A 20,872-nucleotide genomic window follows, 5' to 3' on the forward strand; every position below is an offset into this window, starting at 1 on the left:
TTATTTCTTTTTCTCCAAACTCAACTGGAGGAAGAATGCAAGTGGCGGGTACCTGAAGGACCTTTGATGTTACTAAAAAAAGACCAGCGCCAAACAGAGCAGGAATTATCTACACAGCTCGAGGTTCTTGTTTCGAAGTGTTTTACTTGGTTCTAGACATACAACTGATAACATTTCCGGGTTAAGTCCGTCTAACAACTAGCCTAGCCTTTATTCCTAAACTATAACTCCGCAAGAAACAGACATTGTATGATTTCGCCTTTGACGCGCAGGAGTCCCGATATTCCGTATTTCTTTCAATCATGCCCTCACTACTCTTCTGACTTTATTGTTTTTAGATTCTGGGAATAAAAACAAAAGTACAAATCTCCATGTCTCAGCGTATCGATGGCTTTGTCTGCAGCGTTGAATCCGGGTTAACGTGAAACGCTCAACTAAATATACTCATAAATGAGATTTTTAGCGCCTGGGGAATACTACGCTGTACCCCCTTGAAACGGGGTCTAGACAGTATGAATTTCTAGTAAAGTCTCGAGCTCTTAATATAAATCTGTTTGCCTCGAAGTTATCTAGAGAAATAATTAATATAGTGTAAGTCTACACCTAGGTTACATTTTTATTGACTTCCTGCCTATGCAGTTGCTCGTCGAATGTCAAGGCTTGTCTACGCATCCTATTTCTGTAACTTTAGTATTTAACCAGGGGCAATCTAATCTCTCCTTGATAATTTGTGCTAAACGTATAATTAAATGTACGGAATCCGATAGTGCTAACCATAATTTCCTGTTATACCGAGGACGGAGATATACATAACCATTTGTAGGAAGTATTAATAATTATATGTCGAAATTTGACTATAGAGTGGGAACCAGTAGTACCTCAATACGAAAAAGGTAGCACCTACCTGTGTTCGTTCAGGACTGAAGCTTAGATATCCAAAGTCTCATGGGCTTCTTTGACTGGCAATCATGCACTCTGTATGTAGATTGCATCCCATAGATACAGACCACTTCAGAAGACGAAGAAGTACGACCCTTCCCTCAAAACTAAACATTTTTGCCTTCAAATATAATATCCAGGTTGACAGAGATAAAGTTGATTAAAAGAGTATCCTTCGGCTGAATAGGAAAGAAACTGTGGTAGGCTCATTCGAAGCCATTGAATAAGCTAGATTCAATGACTTGACCTCTTGCACTACAGGCTTGATATCCTATCTACCCACAATGAAGTGCATGCATACTTGTAGGTCTGCAAGTCCAACTGAAAAACGGAAGGAACGTTCGTCACAGATATTCCTCACGGATATCAACTAGCGGTGAACAGCACGAGCCTCGAAATGAGCCCCACGATCTAGTCCCACTTCACTATTTTACGACAATCCTTCAAGATATACATCAAACATGGAAGACGCCCTCCGACCAAGCAAAGAAGCCTTTGAATACACCCTCCGCGCGAGCTACCAGCTATGGTCAACCCATTTCAACACCAATGATAGCTGCCTTCCGTTGGAGTGTATCAAACTAAAACCCCTTCTTAAAGACACGCCTGCCTTTTGCGCTGATGAACTGATTCCATCAGACAAGGTGCTCTCATTTGCTTGTGCTAAAAGTCGTGGAAAACTGGAAATAAAAGGGAAGTCGAGATGGCGGACATCCAGGGCTGGTGGGAATTGCATTACCCCACCCACCTAAGGTCATGTCGTCAACGCTTGATCTAGGTGTTGTAGAAGCCCGAAAGGTGAAGCTGTCTAAGGGCGCCCCTCTGTCGCAATGGCCCGGTGTGCGTGGTATCTCTGGTTACGATGAGGGTAACTACATCACCGTCTTGTTCTTGGCTTGGGCATACATCCTATCTGCGAAATGGGCAGAGTTACTCGACCGCTCCGAGATGCACTATTGTTCAACGAAATACTCATCTACACGTCAAGAGTCTGATGAGTCAGTTAAACCGGAAGTGATAGCGATCGATTTGCCTCCAGACGCAGCCGAAGTAGAAATTGTCTGGTGGAACGCTATACTCTGGAACACCAGCGTGAGAAATATTCGTGGAATACGAGTCCGACAAATTTGTCTCGCCATGGTCCGTTTCATTAGGCAAAGCGATATCAATACGAGCGAAACAAGAAATCCACTACCAGTCGACAACCTATAACCCCCCATCATCAACAAAAGCCTTCCAATACCTCATCCGCTTCTGCAACCACCACCGTATCTACGCGCAATGCACATCAGCACTATCAGCATCATTTTTCACGTGCGACATATTCCTCCGCAAGCCATCGATCCTCCCAATCCCCAAACCCGCCAACAACCCCGGGTATCACTCAACCCCAACAAGCCCCCAAACGATCTCTCTGATCTCCAAACACAAAAAGCTCCTCCCAGACTACATGACTCTAAGCAGCAAGATGGGGATTACTACAATACCAGCAATGAAAAGCATCTTCGTCATGGGTTGTGGATGTCATGTTTTGGAATATGAGAATTGGTCTTGGGAGCTTTGGGATGGGTCGAGGATTGAGGATACCGGGGTGGAGGCACGGTTTGGCTTGCTTTCGAGCTCTACGCCTGCGACTGTTTCTTCGTGTTTGTCTTGTCCTAAACCAGGGCTTTCATTGGACTCTCACATTATTAAACTAGGCGCTCCAAATGTGTTATAGTAGATGAAGTCGCCCTAGGGTCCGTGGCGGAGGTGATAGCTTCATCTTGATGGCGCGAGTGACCTGGGACATGAGAGCAATGACATGAGGCGAAGACAATTAAGCAATTGCGGACCTTGGGAGATCACTTGAAATAAGGTTTGGGTGGGTCCGGGTATGTGGGGGGTTTACATCACCTTGAAGTCTGAGCTTCATTAGAGCATTGAGAGCTGATTAATGACCAGGGAATGTAATAAATGTTTCGAATGTTTTTGATATTGTTAAAGGTAAATGTAAAGCAACTTAGTCCATCACTCGTTAAAACGCAAAACCCGCAAATTTTCAACTCCACAATCCAAAGGTATTACCAGCCCCCGCGACTGGCGAGGGAGAAAAATGGCCAGTCAATAGATATGACATAATAATGAAAAGAAAAAAAGAAAATGAACGAATGGTAAGATAGCCAAAATCTCATAAATGGATCGCTTTTGGGTTCTGAGAACCAACGTCGATCTTTCGCAAGCCAACTCAACATGCATGATAGATCTACTTAAATATTAGAAGAGTAGTCTGGTCCCCACATGTGGATGGCAAGATGCAATACGACCAGAGCGAAGAGCCTGTGTGCTCAACGCGAGGTCGATATGGTCAAAGGCACAAGACCCCAATAGTCGAGTCTGCCAGCGACTAGAAACGGATATAATAAATTGCGGCCGTGGTTATCATATGATCTTGGTGGAAATCCAAAAGTCGTGCAATCGTGAGACCTCAGAGAGGTGCTGTGATGTGGTGCTGAGAGCGACGTTGCTGAGCATCCATCAGCTTGCGTCGCACAGCCTCGCCACCTGCAACGCTGTTCGATTTGCGCTTGCGGGTGGGAGTTCGCTGGTCGTTGTTCTTGGCGTGCCTGAATACACTGGCAGGACGCGCGGGGGAGTTCGCAGGCATGAACTCGCGGTGCTGGGGGAGGCGGAGGAGGGCCTGGTAGCGGTTGTGATTGCGACGGAAGGCAGTGACAATACCCTTGTCTAGGTGATTAAGGAATCGCTCCTCGTTGTTTTGCGACTCAGACTTGCGGGTGGGGGTAGGTGTGCCCATCGACTTCGCAAAGGGAGCGGCCATCGGGGAGACCTGCATATCCTCATCGAACTGCTTGTCCATGTCCTCATCATCGGAGGATCCATTACCAAAATCAATGAAGTCGTCGACGTTAAGAGCAGACTCTGGGTCATCTTCTTCGTCTTCTTCGAACGAGCTGTCGATGGTGAAGTCCTGAGAAGGATAGAATGCCTCAGGGGGACCCATGACCTGGCCTCCCGGGGTGAGATCGTTGCCAAGAGCGGTCATCATGAGGTTGGCACTCGAAGCCAGCATTGGGCTGAAGTCAAGCTGATTGGGAGAGGCGAGCGCATCGGTGTCGCTCTCATCAACCAAGTGAAGTGTAGTCTGGCGAGGGCTGGTGTTGGCAGTTCCGGGCATACTGTTGGCGGCGGAGTCTAGCCAGTCGTGACGAGAAGAGGCATACGCGGGAATGATGACGAGATGCTTGCCAGTGCAGTCGACCAAGGCTACTGGCTTGTGGGGGTCTGCTACGAAGGTTCCCATGATAGGCCCACGGCGGCGAGGCAAACAGTCACTCTTCTCATCCACGGGGGCCAAAGAGTCGGAGGAGTCCCGGCGGAGAAGGGATCGAGGGTGGGTGATAGTTGCTGGTGGGGGGAGATCCTCGTCTGTGGTGTCACCATCGTCGCCTTTTCAAAAGGGTTAGCAAAAGCCGAAATGCAATACGAATGACCAATTATCATACTCTCGTAACCACTCAAGCTGCCCTCGGAGGATCCGTCGGACTCAACATGGTAGATGCTTCCATGGCCATAGTCGGCATCGCCGAACATCTCTTCCGAGTGCCGGCGGGTATTTCTCTGGTAGTTTTCGTTGTCGTTTTCGATCATACGACGCAATTGTGGGTCCAGGCTATCCTGTTGTAGGAAGTCACCGGGTATATCGTCGTCACTGTGGGAATCACTATCAGAGGACGAATCAGACCGCTCCTCGAAGTGAACTCGCCGGGCGACAGGTGTCTCAGCGGCTTCACTGGTCACCTGAGGTTCTCCAAAGGTATCCATGGCACTGTAAAGGTGCTCTTCATCGAAAAACGATGCTGCCGGTAGGAACATGTGATCATCGAAGGAGTTGATAGCCCATTGATCATCGGCAAATCCAGCGCTGGGCAAAGGGCGATGGGTTTTCTCCGACTCCACGATGATCATTTCTTCCATCTTCTCAACGTCCTGGTCTTCATCTTCGGCATCTGTGATGTAGTCTACACCGGCATACACATCATCTGAGCTATCATCCGAGTCATTGTCATTGGCATCACTGCTGTCACTGCTGTCATCGTTGATGACACGTCTTCTCTTGTTGATTGCGGATTGGCGCCCCGCCTTATTGTCTCGGCGACGACCATAAGACGGGGCCCGGACTGCTGGTTCTTGCTCGTCATCCGCATCTTCTTCTGAATCATCTGCCTCGTCGCTCAGGTCCCCGAGGGACGAGACCGAAGAAACACTCGAGACTGATGATGATGAAGCTCTCCGTTTCCTATCGGATGGCTGAGCATTGGCTGACTTTCGAGAGTGATTCGCCTTTGGTGACATATCAAGGTTCCGCATGGTGTTGGACTCGGGGGTTGAGGGGCGGGGGTGAGAGTTCTTGGCGGAGCTCTTGGGAGCCCGCTTGGAAGAGTATGAACTCTGAGGCATGTTGTAAAATAGAGAAGGAAGGATGGATAGGGGTTGGTTGATCGGTTTGGACTTCTTTAGTCCTTTCTTTTTTTGTGGTTCAAATGGCCCGGTCCGTCTTAGGATGATCCAGTGATGGGATGAAGGAAGAGAGGAGTAGATCTTCCTTGGGTGAGAGGATGGTCGTAGTTCGGTCCAAAAATAGGGACACGTTAAGGGATAAGTCGAAGGGAGGTGGGACGAAGTGGAGGAATCGGAGAAGCGGAGTGGAGGGGAGGAGTCAAGTTTTTTTTTCGTAGCCACGAAAGCACCCGCAGTCCGTTGCGAACGCTATAGTGCTCCTTCTGGAAGTTTGCTATAGGGCAATTCCAACGCCTTCACAAGAGGCGTCGAAAGAGGAATAAATATCGTCAAGTAGAATTGAAGATCGGAGCTGCAGGACTGGGGAGCCGGCAGGGACAGGCGCCCCAGAGAGGCATTTACAGCTCAACGAAGGCCATTTGGCTGAATTCTTGACGATATGTAGTGAGTATGTTGTTACTGTATTGAGGGTTTCAATAAGTTCTGAGAAATCCGGAGTAGATCAGTTTGGGAATGCTATGGGAAAGGGAAGAAGAAGAGAAGGATGATGGGTCGTTTTTTCTCCAAGTGGGGGACACTGCTGATTGGCTGCAGAACACGACCGCCTATTCGTTGGCGCCGCTCACCGACTCTTTTACACCAATCAGCGATCGCCCAAAGTCGCAATGGGAAAACATGGACTTTTTGATGTCCACTTGGGGCCATTTACATTTAAATTAGGTATCATTGAGATTATACTAGTGAGTTCTATTTGCTTGGTTGTCTTCAATTCTTTTCAGGTTGTCTTCAATTCTTTTCAAGGAATATATCCCGGGCCGAGTCGAGTCCGAACAAAATAAAAATGTCATTCAAGGATCCTCGGCATAATTCTCCCTGGTAAAATCTTCATTGCAAGCTCGAAAACTTGCTGACACGGCATATCTGCACTGAGGTCAAACTAAAACATACTCCCGGGCCCGGTGCAGTGGCTGACCCGTACCCAAGTGGCATGCATGATGATTCATCCGGGAGTTTTATTTCCAAGGCTATGACACATTCTGAGATGAATCATATTGTTTCCTATTGGGACTTGACCCAAATTTTCACGGAGGCCTAATTCGTGCCATAGATCCGGCTCTTGAGTGGCAAAACGCTCTACTGTATTCCGATCGGCTTGGCGGTTTTTCCCGTGTGCCGAGAACCTGTAAGTCTTTTTTTTTTTTTTTTTAATTTTGCCCCTAGTGGCCTAAACTGCCTGAATGGATCAAAGATGGCGGTAAAAAGGACATGACCGAGGCAACATGCATGAGATCCCTCTCTTATCTTTTTCTATCGGTGAGGGGATAACCTTGGAACTTCTATAGCCCTTACACTTGGAATGTATGTTTACTATTGTATACATACATACATTGCGGAGAATCATCGGAGCGAATGTAGAACGGAAGATCTTTCCGATTCTCTCTTTTGAGTACATTCTTGCCCCTCCAGGTTTGTCACCTGATGTTCGGAAGCATGCAAGATCATCTCCCTGCCCCGCAGTGGCTGCGATGGGAAATTTCTACTTCCCCCAACACCAATCAGATTCCTCAGGGGGAAACAATATTTCCCAGCGCTAACGTCCTTTCAGTCATTGAGGCGGATCATTCACCGTTTGGATATCAGTTTTCCACCTGGCCACTTCGATCGTCTTCCCGAGGTCTCTGCTTGCAACCTCCCCCACTTCTTCATTCTTTCCATACAGTACGTATACTTTACGTGATATTAGTACTGAAACTCGAATTCCGACACAGTCGGGATAGATCAAAGCATGTATTCATAGTTGAGTAATTTGACCTGGACTTTTGACAACCTATATGGAGTACCGTACAGAAGGTGGAATACAGTGTAGGCAGCATCATCTCATAAATTGCTTCATATATCTAAATTTATACCCCCCTCAAAAAACCGGCTTGTTGCTCTTTTTTGGCCCCATAATGTGTACCAAAATAGTTAGATCATACAGCTACATACATATATATATATATATGTAAGACTATTTTTGATAAGCCGAAGTGATCTGCTAGGTTTTAGACTATTCTAACCGACCCCCACACCACTGATCACCAGCAGCGTCAGTTTGGCGTAAACACACCCATTCAACAATTGTCAGATTAGTCACAAGGCCAAAGCGATACAAAACGACTCGGGACCGTTCTGTGACTTCCAATAGATGTAGCAAAGTATAGACCAGCCTCTGAACATCTTTCGTCCAACTCCTCCAGTCTGCACATAGTCCCCAAGGAACTCTCCTCGACCTCTGAAGGTCCCCAACCTTCAAGCCCCAAGGAAGTAAGACGTGGCAGACAATTTGAATTCACCAAGCGTTCGAGTTGATCAACGGCCCAATCGAGCAGCTCGTGGGGGCAGTGACACAGAAACAAAGTCTTAAGGGACGGTGGCAAAAGTGCCACGAGGTCTTGCGTGGGCTCAAAGTTTTCGTCAAGCCCGGCAAGCATTGATATAGAAATATGTAGATATTTCATCATACTGAAATCGGCAAACGATCCCATCCATCCATCATCGTCTTCTGGATTCTGGTATGATTCGCCACAGATCCAGAACGCCTCCAGTGTTGATTTGTGAAGGGATATAGATCCTCGAAGGGGAGCTGATACAATATCGGGTCCATCTGAGACCATTGACCCGCCAATGTTTAAGCGGAATGTTTTGAGAGCTTTGCAAGATTCAATCCAGACACCAAATCCACACTCAGTGTTGGTCATATCGAGATCAATATCTGTGACCCCCGAGAAGGGTGTAATGCGGGGTTCTCCATCCTCACGATCGCAGTCGACCATAGCGGATCCTCCAATCCTGCGCATTGCTGGGAATTTGAAGAATGGTTCCATGCAGCTTGCATGGATAGAATTTTCCGTGTCAGACGATTCCGCAAAAGCATCGGCGAGGCGACGAAATGCTGTGTCATCCTCTTTGGCAGCCTTCACGAACATATCCTCAACGTATTCTGACCCATACGGGTAGCATATGCTGATTTGTCTTAGGCCTTTCAGCTGGGGGAGGAGCAAAGCTAACCAAGCATCGGTGTTTCCGCGTCGCAGTTCATCATAGGGCTGTGTGGACCAACAAGTACCAGCGACAACTCCATCTATGAGTTGCCTATCATATACAAATTCACAGTCGATGTACGCGATGTCATCCTCAGTGTCCCAACTCTCCAAGCGTAAAGCTCGCACGGCGTTCGCCAATTGTGGCTCTCGGGCGATTGTATTGAAAAATCGACTGACTTGCCAAATTGTATGGTTCCTAACATCACAAAGAACAACCCGGGAGTAGAGAGTTGGTAGCAGAACTGTGTACAGTCGACGACATGATCGAACTAAGGAATATCGATCACGCTGGGGACCCAGTTCTCCTGCAATGAGGCAAAGAGTCTCATCTGGGAGGTCAAGCAACATGACAATGTAAGTCGTATGAGTTCTTGCGAAAGCAAAGAGATGGTTAGTTGTATTTATGTTCGGCGAGGAAGTTGCCGTGTTTGCCATGGACGCTAGGAACACGAGGTGGGGGCGAGGTTTTTTTGCAGCATGATAGAAGGCCCAGCCACGACCACATTCAATGGATATTAAGAAAATACGGGTGTTGGTGTTATCACCAAAATAATGAGCACTAAGAAGCAAGAGAAAGTAACGCGGGATATTTGGGAGAGGAAACAAGTGGAGACTGCCAAGACCAACTGTGCAAAGGACCTATCAGAACTAAAGCTATCAAAAGGAAAGCGGTTAACTACATGAAATCTGACATTGGTACCCCATAAGGCGGAATGAGATTCATTATATTAAAAATAACATAAATCCATTAGATGCGTGGGCATAATCCCCCTCCCCGAGGCGAGAGGTTTCATTTAGCAGTCCCGCCATCCGAAGATTCCTTGGTTGATTTGATCAACAACCATGGTTCCATCTATTGAAATAAGATTAAGCATCACTGGTGGACAAACCCGACAAAAAGGGCATCAAGTGCCAGGATAAGGGGCGACATTACTAGGCACAGGCTCTGTCTTGGCTCGGCCAAACATCGACAAACGAGATTTCGACCGGGTAGGAACTGCCGCTGGCCGGGTACTTTGTTGAGTGTTTTGTTGGCTTTCGCTCTCCACTTCGGTGGGGGCAGCAAATTCGACCGGAGCTGCGCGGGCCTCCTCTACCTTTCTCACGCCTTCGCGTATTTCATCAGACGAGGCACCCGGTAGTGCGGTCGTCGTCAAAGTCTCAGTAGGGCGAATTAAACCCTCGGAGGTATCTTCATTGAGCTTGGCGATCTCTTCTTCCGTCACCAGACGTTCATTCTCCAAACGGACTTCTCGTCCGCGTTTGTGGCAGTACCACAGCACAAACAAAAGGACTGTAGAAGCCCATAGTCAGCAAGAATACTCAGCCAACAGGTGTAGTTTCACTTACTGAATAATGCTAGAGACCAGAGCACATTCATTCCCAGAACAGCAGGGAATCGAGCTCGTAGGAATGCCATGATGGATCGCAGCATTCCTACGAGAGCAGCTGGTTTAGACACAAGTTCCTTTAGACTTGGCATATTGACTCCCATCTTCTCTGCAGCTGCAGCAGCCTTGCCCACATTCTCCATGTTGACGCCGCTCTTGCCGGCGCGGTCGGCAGCAACCGCTAGCATCTCTGGAGCCAAGGTCTCGGTCCAACGCTCGGGAAGTTTTTCGATCAACTTTTGCATAGGACCTGGCAGTTTCGTATAGGTCTCTTGTAGTTGACGGTTCCCGTTGGTGAGCAGCATCTCCAAGTCGTGATAGGCAGTTGGGACTCCGTTGATTAGATCCTTGAAAATGAGCTTGAACTTCCGTAAAAGCTCTTGTGTCTCCTCGCTGACCGAGAATACACGGTTGTTATCCGCTGCCAGGTTCAATCGCTCTAGAATATCCGTCATATCCTCGGTATCTTTATCCTTATCTGCGTCTTTCCCGTCTGATGTAGTCGGAGAGGTTGCGGTTTCGATTTCCGGTTTGTTTGCATCGTTGGCATCTTTGCCCTATTTGCGCAAGCTCGTATGTTAGTACATACTTCCACCTGATGCAAGAATCCGAGAAGAAACACAGTTATGACCAACCTTCTCCGCGTTTTTCTTCCAAAACATCGCACTCCACCGTTTCTTCTTCTGCGAAGGTTTTGAGGCCTCCGACCCTGGTGTCTCTGACCTTGATAGTGTTGGCTGAGAGCTCCTCCGTTCTTGTCTACCCTCCTCGCCAAGCTCCTTTCCCAACTCCTCCCCAGGCGAGGTAGGGAGAGGGATGTTTTCGGGTTGTTCGCTTATCGCAGGTTGCAGAGACACCTCAGTAGGACCTCCGGTTTGGTTTTGCTCATTCTGCTCTGCAGATTCCCGCTTGGTGGTGACTTCGCGTAGGTAGGCTTCATCTTCCAGTGTTAGGATAGGCTTGGGTGCGCTGGTCATTTGCGATGAACGCCGTAGGTTTTTTATTTGGTTAAGATATTGCATGGCCATATTGGAGTACTCAAAATAACGAGGACAGCAATGTGGACTTCAGCCCTTTTTTTTCGCTCGAAAGGCGTAGAGGATAACCCAAAAAAGTAGGCTGAAACGAGACGGGCGCGTACTGAAGGCAAGGGGACGCGCGCTATGAGTATTAGTGATAGATCAGCTTTCCTAAGTGGCTAGATGATATGCCAGATAAAATGACTCGATCAGATGATGTTGTAGTTAGCCAAGTTGAGTTAGCTCAAGTTGCATGCTAACACTAAGCTTTTGTTTTGCTCATGCGCACTTCGTTCCTCGTGATGATATCACCGGTGGCTTGGCATCCCCCGCCTGTGCCACCGCATCACTAGCACCGCCACAGCACCGCCACACGTGCTCTATTTATGTGAACATCTTCGAACACCATTTTGAATTAAGACAAAAGCTCAACCTTAATTCATTGCTTAATACTTCATATTGCATTTGTATATCTGCCGATGTGCCGAATTCCTATATTGTGTGTGTCTCTCGTTTACAGAGGGGTGTTGCTTGTTTATATATTGTAGCGGGGGACCTTGTCTTCCACTACGCATTGACCTTGCCTGTCCTTTCCTTAGTTACTAACTAGTTAAGTGGTCCTATTATGTAATTATAGAGAGATGGAGGATACAAGTAACAGGTAGAGACAGATTGACAATACACACTCCTACACCTCTCTGAATTGACTTCTTGGGTAGTACGCCTAGGTTCCTTTGTATGTATAGTTGGGTATGAAACGGAACTGCGAGTGCTGAATCGACCCGTGTGCCTTTGAGCATACAGCCTTGAGCGTTTCCCTCTTCAATATTTACTTACAAGCAAACCCCGTTAAAATTGACACCACCTTTTTGTAAACTTCAATAGGTTTTGGAGAGTTTAGGCTACGGGGAAGCATCGATTTCGTTTTCAACATAGCAACGTATTCCACCAGCCTAGATCCCTATCGATCAGTTACAGTATGGCCATCTCGGCGGGCCATGCTTGAACAAATTCCTGAACTCGCCAGGACCAGTCTTCTTCCCCTGGACATCAAGGGAATAAGATGCATAAAAGAATCCCCAGAAGTCAGAAAACCAACCGGAACTCTCCCAATCGACCAGTACGATGTTAAATGATTGCCCACCTTGATCGTCTGGGGGACTTGTATTCTCCACGACCTTAATGTTTCTCTGCTGAACGCCTCCATGCGTTAATATAGGCCAGTGACCTCAGCGGATGCGAGCGAAGTGTTTTTTAGTAAAAGAAATCCTTGTAGCCTGGCTGATTATTGTGTTCAGCCAAGGCTTCTATAATTATTGGTAAGGCAACGAAGGTAGGTTCGCCGGAGAAAGGCCCTAGAAGTTTCTCATCGCCATGTTGGCTATATAATAAGTAGTGATGTACGCCACCCAGCCTAGGCCTCCGAAAAAGTCGGGCGATAGACACTCGGCTTTTCGCATTGCGTCGAATATTACATTACTTGGGGGTTTCCGATGATATCATCCTTCTCAGTGTTCGCCAGAAATGGCCAAATGGAATTCAGCGGCACCCCTGGAACGCGTTGCATGACCAAGAAGAGTTGTTTGAAACCATAGTTCATCGCGTACAGTCGAGGGACCGGACCTTCTGGGACATGTTGTTCAAGGTAAACCAAAGCCTAGCCTTCCGGTTCGTTTACACAATCTCCATACTTTGCAACAATATCGTCGTTCACTGACACAATCTTGGAGGCCATCTCCCATATAGCATTGGTGCAAGCGCGGATTTCATCTGTTGTAGGGTAGGTAGAGTAGGCAGAGGCTGGGAGGGGACAGCTACTGGTTTCCACGTACAGAGTAGGAGTCGATAGAGGTAATATCGAAATATGAATGATTGCTCGAATGGAAGGAAAATGTGCGGCGAAAGAAAATCAGTCACCGGATATAGATTTAGCTAAAGGGGAGATATTTTCGGCATCGTTTTAGCGCTAGTAGAAACGAGGGGAAAACTGTATAAGTCGAGAGTTAATTGATATTCGTTTTTTTGGAGTATACGCTTGCGAAGATTTTGAAAGGTGTTTCAACGCAAACTAGTGCGTCTAGAGTCCGTAAGAAAGTCCACGTCCATCTCTGCTGGTAGCGCAGGCGTTGATATTTCAGAGATTGGGAGATTTGACGATATTATTCCTATAGATGACTCGATGAACACCAACAGACCACTGAATATTACACCACTATCTTACCTCTTTGGGAAAGGACCCATCTCATTCCTCTTGACGGAGAAAAAGAAAAGGGAGAAGCAAACCATACTAGGAATTAAACGGGGTGAAAGTATACCGCAACTGAGACAGAAACGTGATCTCGGGATTACAACTCGCCTATAAACTCCGCTTCGCGCTCCGATCTCCGCTTCTGCATTGGTGGCTGCGTATTTTAATCTACTTGAAATCCCGCACCCCCCGACTAGACTCGGAACCCCGCAAAGCCAAGCACCTCGGTCTCCAACTGCCGAACCCTGAACTGCCGGTGGCTTCGTTTCACCCGTGTACTTTTATACCGAAAGATGCCAGGCCAAGCTCCGTCGGGCATATACCCTTCACCATAAGAACCAATGGCACGTCTATGCTTCGTCAGGATCACTCGAAAGCTACGCTAAGTTCATCTTCGAACTCCAGCAATGTCACATGCCATGACAGGAACCACAAAGTATATTCATTACCATTAATCTCTTATATCGAAGAAGGGGTATCAAATTCTTACCCAGGAATTGCAAGAGATGCCGTTTTCGGAGAAAATATGATGGGAACCCAAGAAGAGCCAAGCTCAGAATCTATTTTATACCACACACCCCTTCATGATTCCTGTTGATAGAATATAGCGACGATCTTTATCATTTCGAGTGGTGATCAGGTCCAAGCTTTGATATATACCGAACTTGAGAGGCCGAGGTTGTTTAACGTGACTTTTCGGCATTGATCCACCCCCACATTTCCCCGCAAATATTCTTTCGTCAGGTAATGTGGTCCCGGATTAGACGGACTTGGCAATGACCTTCTTGGCTTGCCAAGCCCAAGCCTGGTTGATCGATATCATATTTTGATAGGGCTCTATTTCTGTGTTTCGAAACAAAAAGGTGAGTTTGATGCTAACTATTGATTTTGATTAGTTTACGAGGCTTTTGGGCACACAGTCTGTCTCAGAGCTCTTCTCGCATACCGTATGGAGAATAAATGAGTCTTTGAAGCTTATAGGTAGTACTTGAGCTCGCCGGCGCTATTATCACCAGACTAGAAGCCCCCGGAAATCTTAGGACGGGGACGGAGATTTCCCCAACGGTGTATTTGTACATCTACCATGCATGATGACTGCTTGGCTCCATATTCTGAATTACCTATTTGAGATATCACCTCCGACGCAACCCCCTGGCGTGGCATCCGTTATTCTCCTCGGCATACAGTCTACAATATCGTGACAATGCGGATGGGGATAGGTCTGAGGGGCATCTGAAGTATTTAAAGAGCCATCTTCCCCGTAACAGTTTTCTTTCTTTTCATCCAAATTCAGCAGCCTTTCTGAGTATCTCTAAAGCCTTCTCCAAAGTCCCGATATATTGTTTCAGCATGTTGTTCAACTACCAATCTTTGCTCGTGGGAGTCTCCTTGATATCTCAAGCCCTAGCTGCACCTCTTTTGGAATCGAGGGCAACTCCTGGTGTGTCAATTCGTCAACCCATCTCTGATCAATTAGACAGTTCTAACATTTTTTTCAAGACACCTCTGCTTTCCCTGATCTGCAACGTGCAGCAAAGCTTTCTTCTGCTGCCTACAGCGGTTGCATTGGAAAAGCCTTCGATGTCACTATTACCAAGAAGATCTATGACCTCTTGACCGACACCAATGTAGGCATACTATTTTCTCTATATGCTAGCATAAGACTAATATTCACAGGGATTCGTTGGATACTCCACCGAAAAGAAGAAGATCTCGGTCGTCATGAGGGGCTCGACTACCAGTATGAACAAATCAATCCATTTTATCACTAGTCCACCGTGCTAATTGCTCTAGTCGCCGACATCTTAAATGACATTGACACTGTCCTCGTCACTCCCTCGCTCTCGGGCGTGAATTTCCCTTCCGGTGTAAAGATCATGAAAGGACTTAACAAGCCATGGTCTGCTGTACACAACGATGTCATTGCTGAGGTCAAATCGCTCATCGCGAAGTATCCGGATTACACTTTGGAGGCGACCGGACATTCCCTCGGTGGTGCCCTTACATACATTGCCCACGTTGCATTGGCGCAGAACTTCCCGGGCAAGGAACTCACTAGCAATGCACTTGCTGCCTTCCCCATCGGCAATGAAGCCTGGGCCGACTTTGCTGGCTCACAGGCCGGTACCTTAAACCGTGGAAATAACATTGCTGACGGTGTTCCAGTAAGTCATGGGTAAACTTGAGATGCTATGTTGAAGTGGCTAACCATACAACACAGAACATGTACGTGAGCGGTATTTTCAACTTCAAGCACTACGGAACCGTGAGTTACCCTATTGAGACCATTTTGTACCAATTTTCAATAGCTTACCGATGCACAGGAATACTACAGCTCTGGCTTGAAGCTCACCTGCGTGAAGTGCGAGGGGCAGCGCGACAGAGACTGCTCTGCCGGCAATGGTATGTACAGTGTCACTGCCGGTCACTTCTCAAGCTTTGGCGTTACAATGATGGGTGCTGGTTGTGGCCTGCTTTGAGTACCAGAATTGGATACAACCGAGCAATCTTCGACACAGATCGCTTATTAGGGACAAAGCGATCTCGGATGATTTTAGATATCGCTGGCGAGGAAAACAAATCATCTACTGTGTATCTAGTTGTTTATAGTTATTTGTGTCAATTGGATGGTTGGTCATTCAACATGATCGATATGATGCAAATACTATTATCATTCGACGTCAATCCCACTCCGTCATGATCTGTTAAGAATATAGGTAAGCCATAGCGACACTATTGGCAAGAATGCCATGTGTATTCCCATTCCGGATCTAGCGCATATCTACCCTGACCAATGTGACGTGAGAATTTAGCGCCAATGTACACAGCCTCGAGATTACTCAAAGAACCAGCCACAATTTCACCTGAGCCTCAATTAACAGGTGGCTTTCTAGTCACATTTGATATCACCTGACCCCCGCCTTTATAATCCCCCTCTTCCCGTTTTCCTTTCTTCTTTTTTCTTTCCTTCCACGCCTGCCGGAGTCGATAACTGTTCGCTAAGAGATTCATTCCAGATTCTCGAATGCAAAGTAATCCCAGGACTGCGTATTCCTCGTCTTTTAACTAAGACTTGGGGGAACCGTTTCTGCGGGGAGCTTCCAAGACTCACATGCTTCGTGTGCATGACTAGCAGCGTCAATTCGTTCTTCTTTCAACCAAACCGTGTCATTCTTTCTGATAATTACAAATATATCTTGTCATTTGTGACCATCTTCTATGGGCATAAATCGGCAATAGGCTTTCTTTGCACCGTTATGTTCAAGCGCTCTTTCGTATCCAAAGACCGGGCGGGTAAACCCGTCAAGGTTGTCAAGAAGAAGTACGACGAGCTAGTCAAGGAGAAGATGAAGCAGAAAGCGGAAAGTCCCACAATGGGAAGGTGTGTTGTTCTTTTTATAAATTGGGATATGCGTTCTTCATAAATATCGACATCAACTTCTTGTACTGATAATGTCTCATTATAGTCCCCTTACCAGCCCAATCATTACTATGATTGCTGGGCGGGACCAACGTCTCTTCGCCGCCCATGAAGATGTCCTATCCGCGTCCCCGTTCTTCAGCGCTGCTCTGAAGGAGCAGTTTCTCGAAGACGGTGCGAAACAACTGACTTTGCCTGACGAGTGAGACAGCCCTGCCTATTTCGACTGAACAAACACTTACTCTTGAAATAGGGAACCTGAGATCTTGTCGTGTGTTCTCGAGTTCTTGTATAAGGGTGACTACTTCCCGCGCCTGTTGCAAGGAAAGCAAAGGAACTCTTGGTCACTCGAGAACGCCCAGGATATCACTCAAACAGGTGGCCGAGGATCGAGCGAGCCGACAATGTTCCACCCCGGAGTGGGAGATCTCATTCTCCGAGACACGGCCGTGTACTGTGCTGCTGAGAAGTATGGCTTGGAAGAACTCAAGCGCCTTGCTCTCCGAAAGCAGGGTCTTCAGAGTGGCATCCCAGCTGACGTGATCTTACGATCCGCTCGATATGCATATGACAACACACCCGAGTCCGATTCCCGACTGCGCGCTCATTACCTGGCTCTTATCATCCGTAGTCGCAAGACTTTCAAGAGTAGCGGAACCTTGCAGATGGAGATGGAGGAAGGGGGCAAGTTGTTCTTCGACCTGTTTGTGGCAATGTGCAACCACATGGACGACCTTTCGGAGATGCGGTACGATTCAGTTTCTCCTTCTCCCTCGCCCTAGCTCTCTGCGTATCCCTCTTTTACTGCTGACTGCTTTTTCGATCCCGAGGCCTGAGTGCTTACACTCGTGTCTACTAGCATTAAGCGATCGCCGAGGTATTTCTAAGCGGTTGTAACATTTCCTATGTACTGGATCGAGCGACTTGGATTATTTTACACCAGATTGGCACATTGACAATGAGCTTAAACTGGCCTGCGTTTTGGCTTTGGCAGCAACTTAACCTTCGCTTCTCTCGAGGTTGGCCGCCCTTTTGGTTCGAAGAACCGACCTTATTCGCCTTTAATTGGATCCACGTCGTATCTTGACTTGCGTTCAACCACTCTACACTCCTTGAGATTGAGCTTTTTTGACACAGTCTTTGATGATTTGCACTTAGTCTGATGCACTTGTTTGTGGCAGTGATTATTATACTTTTGCCCTAATCAGGCGATGTTTTGTTCATCGCTGCTCTTGGGCAATGCGCCTGCCTATATGGTGATGAGAAAACAGAGATGAAAAAAATTCGGCCACCTCAAATAAGCAAACGTAGAAACATCTATTACGTACATAGTGATATTGTATCCCATCCTTAACCATTTTTGTCTTCGGGTTATTGCAAGCAGTTGCCCACCCCTACACCGAATCGCGGATAGATTTTAGGGTTTGAACCGGATCTATCCATGCCCTTTTATTTCCATGAATGCGACTTCGTGTCGTGAATAATGGTCTGCATACTTTGATGTTTTAGTTTTCTATAGGAGTCGTCACTCAGACATCTCGTACAATCATTCTTAGCGCCCTTTGTACGAAAGGGCCAAGTGTATATCCGCCTATATAGACAGGATAATGTCTGCCGGGCGGGGCCTTTTCTATCTGGGCTACCGCCGCTTTATGAGGGCGCTCAGGCTCAGGATCAGTGAGTAGATGTCAGCACGGGCTTAGACTCGGTGGTCATGCTCTAGTTCGGTCAGGTTGGAGATTGGCCCAAGGATTACTCTGAATATGAACGGCTTAGCTAAGATCTGTTAAGCACATTTGCGAATGACCTGGAGGGGGTTGATGGCGTCGACAAATGGAATTTGCAGTCGTTCGGGTCTGGACAGGTTGAGGCAAGTGATGATCCCGTTTCCTTTCATGGGGAGCACCTGGCGATTGCTATTTGAGTGCAAATTGGTTCACATTCAAAAATTGGGTATATTTTACCTTTTTGTCTTGATTCTGTTCACCTCTTTTTGTGAACCTCTTTCGTTTTAGGATTTTGGCAGCGATTTAAATCTAAATTGATAGGTATCATCAAATGAAACACTTTTCACAAAGTTTGAGCGACCCAGAGTCGTTGTACAGACAATATAATACACTAGACCTGTACGAAAGATACATTGCGCATTAGACTTTTTTGCAAAAAGTATGCCTGGGGCTAAGAATGATCATGTACTCTCCAATGTATACCTGTTTTTCTTTCCTAGTTTATAATATCGGCGATTTCTCCCTCGATGACAGATGTTGTGTAGGTAAATAGTTGTTTTCTATATAGGTGCGCTAAATAGATAATATCAACTTCACGAATTTTTGTACTGGAGGGGGAGACGACATATAACTATCCCCTAACATTAGTTTCCCTACATTTTTAATTTTACAACCCTGCATTACGTCTTTAGAATCCACCGACATACGTACAGCCTTAAGCCTATGTTTAATTTTATGTAGAGATTAGTTGACTCCCGAGCGAGTATCTATGCGAAACATCACTTAAGAAACACCATTCTTCACGTAGCGTAAACAATCACCATAACACTTAGTCGGGTCTAGAGGACCGTGCCAAGAAATCAGTTGATCTCGGCGTGCCTCTTCACATGGTAAATCGTTAAGGTTAAACTGCATTGTGTCTTACAGTCAGAAACAGATGGTGGAACCTACGTAGTGGGGTCCGGCAAGAGAGGAGGGAGAGAGTTGTATTGTCAAGAGGAGCGAGCTCCCAAACTATCTATCTAGCAAGGGTTGATGCCTGAGGCACCAAGGCTCCGACCACCACAACAACAGATTAGGGAGACGACAACCGCAAAACTATGAAGACGGTGGACTGAAGTTCCTTCTTGGGCCACCTATAAGTCTTAAAAGTCAACGCCAATGATAATGATAGACGTACTGCCTTGCATTTTGTATCGAACGTGTCAGAGGTTTATACAGTACTTTAACATTTATCAACAATGGTTAATATGTTGCAGGCATCACGCTCAGGCGGCCTCCATCTGTATTCTCCATGCTGCCATTGACATAAGCTCCGGCCTTCCCTACAAGATACAGAACGACACCACAAATATCCCGATAGCCACCTTTCCGACCAGCGGGGACTTCCATGTAGCTGTAATTGTCTTTGGTTCCAGCTGTCATGCTTGAAGGATACACTATAAGTGGTTAGTTACGGTCCAGCAAGGACTAAATGATATGGGGTCCAGCAAGGACTAAATGATATGGGGGCTCCTGCAAACTCACCTCCAGGGTTTATCACGTTACTTCTAATTCCCCACGGTGCCAATAAGTAGGCCAACATCTTACTCAAATGAATTGATGCAGCCTTGCTCGCGCCATAGGCTAACCCCGCTGTTATGAAGCGATTAAGGCCAGATATACTCCCGACTGTTATTATCTGGCTACTTCTCTCATCGTCCGTGAAGCCTGTGATATCGCGCTGTCGAGATCGTCCCAAAGGGATCTTGCCTCCTTCCCAGCCCCGCCGTCTGTTTCCGGCATCAAGAAGTTTCAGGAAAGCGGCTGAGACTCCAACAACTGCACTTGAATTAGCTGCGAAGGTAGGCTGCCATCCTTCTGGATCGATGAGCAAGATCTTCTGCAGGTCCTCGATTGTTTCCGCATCTCTAGCAGGCTTGTGATCGGGGCCCTGCACACCGGCATTATTGATTAAAACATCAATATAGCCAATTTCGTCTTCTATCTTCGCAACAGCGGCGGAAACAGAAGAACAGTTAGTGATATCGCATTGTATGGGTACAACAGCACCACCGACGCTCCTAGCAGCTTCCTGGAGTGTAGATAGGCGCCGGCCGAGGATATAAACACGGGCGGCACCAGATTGGCTTAGACACGAGGTTATGGCGAGGCCAATCCCTAAGAAATATTAGGGTTAGTGAACACACAGCGTGAGAATTAAGGGCATACCACTGCCTCCGCCTGTAATGACGACGACGAGGCCCTTGGCAGAGAAGAGATCATTGGGATCTAAAGTGGCAAGGATATCCATAACTGCGGGTTTGACAATGAGTACTATTTCAAGAAGCACCTGCTTGTGGTATTTATCCAAGAACAGGGTGGGGGAATGCGGCCTTCTTCCAGATCCAGGGCCTGATTGCTGCATTTATTATTGATATCTTGAATACGAGACATCAAGATAGCACAGGACTTGGCGCGTGAATACGAGGGATGTCGAGATCATCACCGCGGAAGTAGCTCCTTTTGGAATTACAGCCG

General features: G+C 47.0%; 10 protein-coding genes across 10 annotated transcripts; 3 read left to right on the forward strand and 7 right to left on the reverse strand.

Annotated features, from left to right (window-relative positions):
* Positions 1 to 1,400: 1,400 nt before the first annotated feature.
* On the forward strand, positions 1,401 to 2,659 carry N7447_008183 (uncharacterized protein; the record flags this gene model as incomplete). The annotated part of the gene is made up of 3 exons (XM_057232445.1): positions 1,401 to 1,662; positions 1,727 to 2,079; positions 2,138 to 2,659. The coding sequence occupies 3 exons, from the start codon at positions 1,401 to 1,403 to the stop codon at positions 2,657 to 2,659; spliced, it is 1,137 nt and encodes a 378-aa protein (XP_057081987.1).
* Positions 2,660 to 3,406: 747 nt separating this feature from the next.
* On the reverse strand, positions 3,407 to 5,400 carry N7447_008184 (uncharacterized protein; the record flags this gene model as incomplete). The annotated part of the gene is made up of 2 exons (XM_057232446.1): positions 3,407 to 4,389; positions 4,446 to 5,400. The coding sequence occupies 2 exons, from the start codon at positions 5,398 to 5,400 to the stop codon at positions 3,407 to 3,409; spliced, it is 1,938 nt and encodes a 645-aa protein (XP_057081988.1).
* A 2,189-nt stretch (positions 5,401 to 7,589) lies between these two features.
* Positions 7,590 to 8,894, reverse strand: N7447_008185 (uncharacterized protein; the record flags this gene model as incomplete). Its single annotated transcript, XM_057232447.1, has 1 exon — positions 7,590 to 8,894. One exon carries the CDS (start codon positions 8,892 to 8,894, stop codon positions 7,590 to 7,592), a length of 1,305 nt encoding a protein of 434 aa, XP_057081989.1.
* A 557-nt stretch (positions 8,895 to 9,451) lies between these two features.
* N7447_008186 (uncharacterized protein) lies at positions 9,452 to 10,914 on the reverse strand (the record flags this gene model as incomplete). The annotated part of the gene is made up of 3 exons (XM_057232448.1): positions 9,452 to 9,840; positions 9,897 to 10,494; positions 10,573 to 10,914. The coding sequence occupies 3 exons, from the start codon at positions 10,912 to 10,914 to the stop codon at positions 9,452 to 9,454; spliced, it is 1,329 nt and encodes a 442-aa protein (XP_057081990.1).
* A 665-nt stretch (positions 10,915 to 11,579) lies between these two features.
* N7447_008187 (uncharacterized protein) lies at positions 11,580 to 12,163 on the reverse strand (the record flags this gene model as incomplete). Its single annotated transcript, XM_057232449.1, has 2 exons — positions 11,580 to 11,774; positions 11,933 to 12,163. 2 exons carry the CDS (start codon positions 12,161 to 12,163, stop codon positions 11,580 to 11,582), a joined length of 426 nt encoding a protein of 141 aa, XP_057081991.1.
* Positions 12,164 to 12,210: 47 nt separating this feature from the next.
* On the reverse strand, positions 12,211 to 12,416 carry N7447_008188 (uncharacterized protein; the record flags this gene model as incomplete). Its single annotated transcript, XM_057232450.1, has 2 exons — positions 12,211 to 12,337; positions 12,361 to 12,416. The coding sequence occupies 2 exons, from the start codon at positions 12,414 to 12,416 to the stop codon at positions 12,211 to 12,213; spliced, it is 183 nt and encodes a 60-aa protein (XP_057081992.1).
* An 11-nt stretch (positions 12,417 to 12,427) lies between these two features.
* Positions 12,428 to 12,773, reverse strand: N7447_008189 (uncharacterized protein; the record flags this gene model as incomplete). The annotated part of the gene is made up of 2 exons (XM_057232451.1): positions 12,635 to 12,773; positions 12,428 to 12,613 (listed from the first exon to the last, which is right to left on the reverse strand). The coding sequence occupies exons 1-2, from the start codon at positions 12,689 to 12,691 to the stop codon at positions 12,428 to 12,430; spliced, it is 243 nt and encodes an 80-aa protein (XP_057081993.1). The 5' UTR covers positions 12,692 to 12,773.
* A 1,781-nt stretch (positions 12,774 to 14,554) lies between these two features.
* N7447_008190 (putative alkaline lipase) lies at positions 14,555 to 15,684 on the forward strand (the record flags this gene model as incomplete). The annotated part of the gene is made up of 6 exons (XM_057232452.1): positions 14,555 to 14,645; positions 14,705 to 14,832; positions 14,882 to 14,945; positions 14,999 to 15,369; positions 15,426 to 15,470; positions 15,529 to 15,684. The coding sequence occupies 6 exons, from the start codon at positions 14,555 to 14,557 to the stop codon at positions 15,682 to 15,684; spliced, it is 855 nt and encodes a 284-aa protein (XP_057081994.1).
* Positions 15,685 to 16,329: 645 nt separating this feature from the next.
* Positions 16,330 to 17,407, forward strand: N7447_008191 (BTB/POZ domain-containing protein; the record flags this gene model as incomplete). Its single annotated transcript, XM_057232453.1, has 3 exons — positions 16,330 to 16,586; positions 16,672 to 16,827; positions 16,879 to 17,407. 3 exons carry the CDS (start codon positions 16,330 to 16,332, stop codon positions 17,405 to 17,407), a joined length of 942 nt encoding a protein of 313 aa, XP_057081995.1.
* Positions 17,408 to 19,597: 2,190 nt separating this feature from the next.
* N7447_008192 (SDR family NAD(P)-dependent oxidoreductase) lies at positions 19,598 to 20,645 on the reverse strand (the record flags this gene model as incomplete). Its single annotated transcript, XM_057232454.1, has 3 exons — positions 19,598 to 19,791; positions 19,880 to 20,512; positions 20,564 to 20,645. The coding sequence occupies 3 exons, from the start codon at positions 20,643 to 20,645 to the stop codon at positions 19,598 to 19,600; spliced, it is 909 nt and encodes a 302-aa protein (XP_057081996.1).
* Between the last annotated feature and the right edge of the window lie 227 nt (positions 20,646 to 20,872).

Source organism: Penicillium robsamsonii (assembly GCF_028829455.1).
Source record: "Penicillium robsamsonii strain IBT 29466 chromosome Unknown utg000005l_segment0_segment0, whole genome shotgun sequence".
Classification (NCBI taxonomy): Eukaryota; Fungi; Ascomycota; class Eurotiomycetes; order Eurotiales; family Aspergillaceae; genus Penicillium; species Penicillium robsamsonii.